A 9,663-nucleotide genomic window follows, 5' to 3' on the forward strand; every position below is an offset into this window, starting at 1 on the left:
GCCATTGTTAATCAGTGGTGCTAGTTTCAGTCATTATGCAAATGCACTGTTTATAAGGTTGGGGAAACCTGCAGTCAGCTGAGACTGAAGAAGTCATTTGGATGAGTAATTAAAGTAAATCTCCCATTGAAAGCAATATGCCCAGATGAACAGAAACCCAACCCTGGGATAAAACACATACATGATCAAGATGGCGGCGCAGACACACGCAGCGGCTGCTCTCTGTACCGACAAAATGGCGTTCCCATCTTTGTTATGCTCTTTTTCCTGTTTTTCACAAGAACGCTCGTGCAGTCGTGAGCTCCTGCTCCAAATCAACAGAAGCAAATCCACAAACCTTTTACACATGGAAGCGCTACGAAATAAACTGAGGAACTGCGGACTGCTTTGGAGGCATGAGGCATTAGCCATTAGCGACCCCCGCTACTAGATTGCACCCACAGTTGAAATGTCTCAGGGGTAACAGGAAACAGAAGAGGGTAAGCCGCTAATCCACATAAACCCGCTATTCCCACCATCGTACTGTCCAATGTGCGCTCCCTGGACAACAAGCTGGATCATGTATGTTTACTTCGGTCCAATTTGAAGTCAATGAGGGAGTGTTGTGTCTTCGTCTTTGTAGAAACTTGGCTTAACAATAACATGACAGCGGCATTCAACTCGACCAGCTAGCATGTTTTTGAGCAGACAGAACTCACACCAAAGGCAAGGCAAGGCAAGGCAAGTTTATTTGTATAGCACAATTCAACAACAAGGTGATTCAAAGTGCTTTACAGAGACATTAGAAACAAGAACAAATAAAAAGCATGATTTAAAATTGAATAAAACAAGCAAATAAACTAACTAACTAATTAACAAACAAACAAACAAACAAACAACAGTATATAAAATCAAAACAGATAAAATCAGAACAGTAGATAAAATCAGTAGTTAAATGTAAGTTTTGAAATTTAAGCTTAAAGTGTGGATTTGGTGCTTTATTCAAATGCAGCTGAGAACAGGTGAGTCTTCAACCTGGATTTAAATAAACTGAGTGTTTCAGCTGATCTGAGGCTTTCTGGGAGTTTGTTCCAGATATAAGGAGCATAAAAGCTGAATGCAGCTTCTCCGTGTCTGGTTCTGACTCTGGGAACTGATAAAAGACCGGATCCAGATGACCTGAGGGATCTGGAAGGTTCATACTGGGTCAGGAGGTCATTGATGTATTTTGGTCTTAAACCATTCAGAGCTTTATAGACCAGCATCAGAACTTTAAAGTCTATCCTCTGACGGACAGGCAGCCAGTGTAAGGACCTCAGAGCTGGACTGATGTGGTCCACTTTTTTGGTCTTAGTGAGGACTCGAGCAGCAGAGTTCTGAATGAGCTGTAGTTGTCTGACTGATTTTTTAGGTAGACCTGTAAAGATGCTGTTACAGTAATCAAGCCTACTAAAGATGAATGCATGGACTAGTTTTTCCAGGTCCTGTTGAGACATCAGATCTTTTATCCTTGAAATATTCTTGAGGTGATAGTAAGCTGACTTTGTTATTGTCTTAATGTGTTTTTCTAAGTTTAGGTCTGCATCCATCACTACACCCAAATTTCTCGCCTGGTTTGTGGTTTTTAGATGTATAGATTGAAGTTCTCTGGTGACCTGTAATCGTTTTTCTTTGGCGCCAAAGACTATTACCTCAGTTTTGTTTTGTTTAGCTGGAGAAAATTGTGGCACAACCAGTCATTGATTTCCTCAATGCATTTACCAAGAGCCTGTACAGGGCCTCGGTCTCCTGGTGACATTGTGATATATATTTGTGTGTCATCTGCATAGCTGTGATAGTTTATTTTGTTGTTGTTTATAATCTGTGCCAGTGGGAGCATGTAGATGTTAAACAGAAGGGGTCCCAAGATGGAACCTTGGGGAACTCCACATGTGATACTTGTCTGCTCAGATGTGAAGTTACCTATTGATACAAAGTATTTCCTGTTTTCTAAGTATGTTTTGAACCAGTTTAGTACAGTTCCTGAAAGACCTGTCCAGTTCTCCAGTCGTTTGAGTAATATGTTGTGGTCAACTGTATCAAATGCTGCACTGAGATCCAGTAAAACTAGGACTGACATTTTTCCACTGTCTGTATTCAGACATATGTCATTAAACACTTTGGTCAGAGCGGTTTCAGTGCTGTGGTTCTGTCTAAAACCTGACTGGAAGGCATCGTAGCAATTATTCTGTTTTAAGAAGTAACTGAGCTGTTGAGAAACTGCTTTTTCAATGATCTTACTTAAAAATGGGAGATTTGAGATCGGCCTGTAGTTGTTCATTTGTGTCTTGTCAAGATTGTCCTTTTTCAGTATAGGTTTGATTACAGCAGTTTTTAGTGATTCTGGAAACACACCTGATAATAAAGAAAAGTTGACGATCTGTAACAGGTCTGACTCTAAAGTCTTTGAGACCTTTTTGAAAAAACTTGTTGGCAGGACATCTAAACAGCAGGAGGAGGAGTTCAGTTGACCTAAGATGTCCTCCAGGTCTTTGCTGTTAATAGGTTGAAACTGTTTCATGGTGTTTAAACAGTTTTTTGGTGGACACAGTACATATCCTGGATCTGCTGTTGATGTACCAATTGCTTGTCTAATTTTTTGGATTTTTTCAGTGAAGAATTTGGCAAAGTCATTGCAGGCCATGGTCGAATGAAGTTCAGCTGCCACTGACACAGGAGGGTTTGTTAGCCTGTCAACTGTAGAAAATAAGACCCGAGCATTATGGCTGTTTTTAGTGATGATGTCAGAGAAGTAGGAGGTGGTAAGACTTGCGGAGTGGGACTGTGTTTACATGAGCAATGCCTGGTGTCATGACGCTGGCCATGCAAACACTGTTCACCTCTGCTAGAGTTAATGATCATCAAGTGCAGACCATTCTACCTACTGAGGGAATTTTCATCAATACTGTTTGTTGCTGTCTATATATTTATATTTATGTAATGCTTTTAACTCTTACTGAGAACTTCATACAGCTTTTATTCTATGTACTTTAAGCTTTTTTTGTATCTGTCACACACAGACACACACAGTCCATTGGTTAAGTATCTTGCCCAAGGACACTTCAACACGTGGACTAGAGGAACTAGGGATAAAATCACCTGCCTTTCCCTATCATCTTTTCCAAAACGATGAGGCCTTGCTGAATGGTTTTACGAAGCTATCAGTCTATCCTTCAGATCTCACCCCAAGTAAAAATTTTGGGGGAAACAAATAGTTATGAGGGGGACAGACGTTTTGTTGTTGTTTTTGTTGTTGTTTTTGTTGTTGTTTTCCTTCTGTAATTTCTTATAATTTGTGTATTTTGGTATATTTATTTAAAAAAAGAAATAATTAGTTGAATTACAATATCATCCATCTTCCTTCCACTTATCCTTATAAAATAATAGAATGCTGTTTATTGCCATGTACACATGTACAATGAGGTTCAGAGCAAGTGCAGACCTGTAAAAACAAAAAAAGGATTTAGGGTTAAGGTGCAGAGTTCTGTGGCGCTGTATACAAATATAAAAATAATTACATTGGATTATGTATTTACAGTGCAATAACCCAATTGCATGTAAATGTAACATTTCACAATAGTGATGGTAGTTTGCATAGTCTGTGTATTGAGGGAAGTCTTTGGATTGGGGGGCGAAACTGTGTTGTCAGTGAATGTGTGACTTCAGGGCGAATATGGCTTTTGGAACGAAACTGTTCTTGAGTCTGTCAGTCTTTGCACTGGTGCACCTGTAGTGCTCGGCGTGCGGGTGGAAGAGAGATGTGGGTCAGGTCCCACAGTCTGGGGCCTTGCATGTGTGTGGGTCCTTTATCCAGGCAGAGAGGAGGAGCCCAAGATTGACCAGTTTGGTGATGAGGATGTTCGGGATGATTGTATTGAAAGCTGAGCTGTAATCCACGAAGAGCATCGGGACATAGCTTTGTTCACGCAGTATGCAGACTAGTAGGGGTAGAGGTCTTGGGGGAGGTAGTCCTTGATGTGCTGAAGGACTAGTCTCTTGAAGCATTTCATGATTACCAGAGTGAGGGCCACAGGACGATAATCCTTCAGGCAAGTGATGGGATGATTGTGGCAGGGTCACAGGGGGACTGAAGCCTATACCAGCTACCATAGGGCAAATGCAGGTTGCCAGTGTGACACAGGGCTAACACAGAGAGCAAGCCAACTATTCACAATTACAAATGGGCAATTTAGAATCATCAATGGATCTAACCCCACTAACTGCATGTCTTTGGATATAATAAGAGGAAGCCGAGTAGCTTAAGCACTTAATTTATCACAAAAAAAAACACTATGTGACAAAGCAGTCAATTCCCATATCCATTGGCTAGGGTTTTTTTCTTGCTAAGCTTTTCACAGTAGAGACTTTACTTCTGATGATGTTGTTGGCTGTATATCTGTTGTAAGAAGGCTGTGTAATCTAAGCTTGCTCAATGTCAGGAGCAAGAACAAGTGCAAATGAGTCACATGTCTGAAAGCAGCAGGAGGAGGAAAGCCAAGGATGGACACGGATGAAAATGCCACTGCTGGACTAACCTCACTTTATACTTTCAGTCCAGCTAACACTAAAACAATTTTTATAAATAGCTCACAGACACTTGGTGCCAAAGTTGACTGATTTGTAGAGCTCAAGATATTGCTGTATGTATTTCTGTGCAAGTATGTTGTGTGTGTGTGTGTGTGTGTGTGTGTGTGTGTGTGTGTGTGTGTGTGTGTGTAGTATACCGATTTTTCCTATCTTGGTAGGGACCAAAATCTGAAATTTACTGTACTGGTGGGACCAACAGTCCTCGTGGGGACCAAATTCCAGGTCCAGGTGGTTTTAGTGTGATTAGGTTATTAGGTTATGGTTAGGTTTAGGGTAAGGGTTAGGGTTGGGGTTAGGGTTAGGGTTAGTGGCTAGGGAAAGCATTATCCCAATCAGATCTCCCCACTAGGATAGCAACACCTGACATGTGTGTCTGTGTGCATGTGTGTGCTCATCCTTTGCCCCAGCCATACCCTGCCTTCCGCTGTGTTATCCCTTCTGACCTTCTTTAACCTGGAATCAAATCGGATCTGTGCAAAGACCACAGCGCCTGTCTGAAATGTCAGCTTCAGCTTGCCACAGACTTCACTGCCAGATGTTCACTAGGGCATCTGCCATATGGTGCTTGATTTATTTCTGTATCCTTCTCATCTCAGCTTTTCCCATGCATGTATCTCTCCTGTCTGTACATATACAATTTTGTACTTTTTTAAAAGGCAGGCTAAGGAATGGGCAATTGTCTCACAGTAATAACATCTATACATGGAGCCATTATCTTAAGATTTTCTGAATGTCTGTCATACCGTCATAGCTCTTCTGTCAGGGGTTAATAAACTCTTATCAGCTCAGTATATGTTCCTGTGACTGGCATTAGCAATCCACCTAATAACACAGCATGTGAGTAGTTTATTAGTGTCAATTAATAATACAATATATGATCACATTAATTTTGATGGTCAATAAAATGCTTTGTCTTATTAAATACAGCAGTTTTCTTATTATCTTAAAACTGGGGGGGGGGGGGGGTGATGGTAAGAGTGTCCTTGATTTTCAGAAGCATTAATCCTTCCCTATTTGCCATCCACTTTAGTAGGACAAATGTGCCTGTGTAAAGGCAAGTATATAATAATTCATAATGTGTGGTACAGGTGTGAAAATTGATGAAGTAAAAGAGGTGAAAATGAATCATCTTGAACATAGCTTTGGCTATTTTAGTCATTCATGCAGTACTTCTGTGTGCCCTGAAGCTCTGCTAACTCGTGGTTTATTTTATTGTCAAGTGAAATGAGGTGAGTATGTGTCCTCATGGTGTTCCTGTTTTTGCAGGACATGCCATGGCTTATGTAAGATTCAGGTTAGTCACATTCTCTTTGCCTGCATCAACATCCATGAGATGAGATTAGTTCTGAGAGCTGCATTGCAAATTGAGCTTTAGTGCAAAGCTCTGGGCAGCTGCCTGCTGAGGTCTTATTTATGCATATTGCTGTGACCTGTCATAAAGTCTATATTTCCCAATACCCTAGTTAGGATATCCACAAGGGTTTTTGCTGTTCAGAAATTTGTTAAATCACTCAAAGCATACCAAATCACTTTTATATAAAGTGGTTTGAATTTACTGACAGCATACGATAATGATCACTCTACTTTAGTACTTTTGGTATTTTGAGTATTTTTAAATAGCAGGTTGATGATGTAAACTCAACCTTGTTCATAGATCAAACTGTGAATATAATCCCAATTTATGTACACTGTGGCACATTGATATTTTTAGAACATATTCTCAAAAAAATATTCTGATGCTCTATTGGGAGTTATTCCCAGATGCCAATTTTTCCATCCCACTGGCATGACTTATTTGTCTCTTTTGTCTCTTTTGGACCTGTGACAGACTGCCAATCAGTGTACCCTCTTGCCCTACGGTAGCTGTGATAGGGTCAAATTCGTGCATGTAGATGTTGAGTGTTCCTCACACACATGCATATGTTAGTTACAGAGTTAAAGAGGGTTTTTTTGGTAGGATCAATATTTTTATATAATATATATTTCCCTTTGGAAGTATTACTATAAAACACTGCGACATTTTCATTGGTATGCGCATGATATCTACCTTTATCTGTTCATGAAACCAGATAACACACACCAATTTGTTAAACTGCAGGAATGTCTTAAAGACACAAAGACCTGGATGACCTCGGCTACTAAATTCCGATATCACATGTGCTATCTAACCAGATTCTTACTCTGGATGGCATTACCTTGGCCTCCAGGAACCTTGATACATTTTTAACCAGGACATGTCCTTCAATGCACATATTAAACAAATATGTAGGACTGTTTTCTTCCATTTCTGCGATATCTCTAAAATTAGAAATATCCTGTCTCAGGGTGACGCTGAGAAACTATTTCATGCATGCATTACTTTTAGGCTGAGCTACTGTAATTCATTATTATCAAGATGTCCTAAAAGCTCACTTTTGACAGGGACTAGAAAGAGAGAGCATATTTTTTTCCTATACTGGCTTCCCTTCATTGGTGTGTGTGTGTGTGTGTGTGTGTGTGTGTGTGTGTGTGTGTGTGTGTGTGTGTGTGTGTGTGTGTGTTTTCTCTGGGCTTCATGCCTTCTTGGATTTGTGAAGTCCTTTTGCACTTGGTTATTTAAATCTGGTTATTTATCATTAAGAAATATTTTCTAAAGAAATTGTCCAATAGAGCTGTTGAGATCAGGAATGCTGATATCACATTTCAGTTTTCATTGAAGTAAAGCAGTTTTCCTAGCATGAAGCTGTGAGTAGCAAGGATTACTGACCTTTGTCTGTATCCTGGTCCTGTAGAAAGACAAGCATTAACATGCAGAGGTTTGCGATCTACCTTTTATTAGGAAAACAATAAACTGTTTTCAGCTGCTGTCACAAGTAAATCATGTCATGTAATACATATGAAAAGTGTCAAAAAATAAACATCAATAGAGGTAATTAGTGTCAGTGGTAAAGTGAGCCTTATCTCTCTAAAAATATATCAGCATTTTAATTTTCGTTTACATTATTCAACACAGCTATGAGATGATAATGATGGTGGTGGTGGTGGTGGTGGCATGTGTGTGTGTGCAAGAAGGAGGGCATGACATGTTAGACAAATACACTCTAGCCTCTGTGCGTGGTCAAATTGGCAGTGAAGAGTGTTTGAGCACAGAGTACACAGGCTGAACGATTCTGTGGATCATTAGTGATGCTGGTTTTATTTTTATATGCTCTTTTCTCCTGTCCGCTGTCAGCCATCAAGACTTTATCTCCATCATGTCATGACAGAGGGGGTCCATCTCTTTTATTTGTGTGTCAAGCTCCTGCGTTTTATGTTGCTTTGCTTTTACTCCTAGCAAAGATGTGATGCAACACCATAGATATACACTGATCTTTCTGGTAACCATTGAGTGCTGCTTGGTTTCTGTTTAACATAGAAAGTAAGAATGCTGCAGGTTCACAGGTTTGCCTGATGTCTCTTCAGTGGGCCAGCAATAATGGGAGGAGCTTATGCATGAACACGAGAGTGATGCACAGTAGCCGGTCCATGGTGCTCATCACACTGCAGTCTGGAAGACACAGAAAGATGTGGCAATATTTACAACAGCGTTGTATAATGCAAAGATTTCTGCTTGTCCATTGGCCTCTACAGTGATTCGTACGAAGCTCATAACATACAAAGTCAAAAGGAATCGTAATATACAGTTGTTCATCTCAGTGTGTTAATTAACCTCGGCAGCTGACGGCCTATGAAGGTTCAGTTAACTATAGTAACAGAAATCACTGGATCATCTGAATAGCTTGCAGCATCTGCTTGCCAACACCACAGGGGAGGGGGGGTCAGTGCATGTATATGTGTCTTTATCTCTCTGTGTGTCGTTAGTGGGTGGATGAAAGTGAGTGAGTTAGTGAATGGTTTGTGTGTGTGCGTGTGTGCGTGCATTGCTCAGCCTGAGTCTGGGGCTTGCTGAGCCCGGGTGAGACGGGGTCACCACTCGGGGTGCGTGACTGACTCGGTAGCTCGGGGTGTCTTGGACCTCTCCCTTACTGGGAGTGCTGGGTGGTTCTTGGGTGCCTGTGGCCCTTTTAAATTTTGTGGTCCTAGTGCTATCCCCCACCACCACTACCGCAACACACACACACACACACATACACACTTCCTCTTTTTTTATTCCACATATAATGTAATAACACAGATAGAAATGAACACATAAACAAATAAAAGATTCTATTTATTTAACAAACAAATTATCAAACAGTCGATCAGTTAATCTAAAAATTGAATGTTGCCATTCTCAGCAACCCTGGGTTCATAAAGAAAATGAATGTTAGGATTCTCTGGCATTTATATGGCATTCATCACTTACAGTGCTTTATAGTACAAACCATTTTTGCCCTTTACACACAGCTCTTTATAAGTTTTACACTATTGTCACCAGTCACAAAATATTCCAATAATCAACAATGGTGTAAAAACAATCAAACTTTCTGCACTTTCGATATGTGTTTATATGTGTGTGTATACAAAAATACTCTGGGAGGTCTTGAAACAAGTTCAAAACACCACTGTGGCCAATTTTAGGTTACCTGTTAAATAACATGCATGTTTTAGGACTGTGTGATGATATCAGAGTAGGTGGAAGAAAAACAGCACTGAGCAAACATGCAAACTCTACACAGAAAAGCCTAGAGAGTAGGGCTGGGTATCGTCACTGATTTCTAGAATCGATTCAATTCCGATTCACAAGGTCCCAAATCAATTCGATCCACGATTCGATTCAATTCGATTTGATTTGATTTGAATCTGGGAAATTTTGACAGTCAGAAATATTATAATTCAGATCAGTACATTTACATATTTTTGTATCTATAAAAAGGAAGCTGACACTTTCCAGACTTTATCAAAGGTGTGAGCATCACAGCGAGGCCTTTGTGTCAAAGTAGCTGAGGATAAAACACAGAAATACATGAAGGTGATTATCCTGGCCTGGATTTTATAAAAATATTCTGCAGTAGATCAAAAACAAAAGAAAACCATTAATCAACATATAAACGTTACCTCTGACATTACAGTGGTTTTATTAGAGACACACTAAGCGTT

The 9,663-nt window shown here is 40.1% G+C and overlaps 1 protein-coding gene across 1 annotated transcript in view; it reads right to left on the bottom strand.

The window, feature by feature from the left end:
* Positions 1 to 714: 714 nt before the first annotated feature.
* Positions 715 to 9,663, bottom strand: part of vstm2b (V-set and transmembrane domain containing 2B) — a 28,063-nt gene continuing 19,114 nt past the window's right edge. The window contains exon 5 of the mRNA XM_085279041.1: positions 715 to 8,131. Coding sequence (XP_085135167.1) covers positions 8,043 to 8,131 — 89 coding nt within the window. The 3' untranslated portion in view covers positions 715 to 8,042. The remainder of the gene's footprint in view (positions 8,132 to 9,663) is intronic.

The sequence above is a fragment of the Mchenga conophoros genome, linkage group LG1 (genome assembly GCF_057382185.1).
Source record: "Mchenga conophoros isolate Kocher_MC1m ecotype Shallow Benthic linkage group LG1, M_conophoros_male_GT1.1, whole genome shotgun sequence".
NCBI lineage: Eukaryota > Metazoa > Chordata > Actinopteri > Cichliformes > Cichlidae > Mchenga > Mchenga conophoros.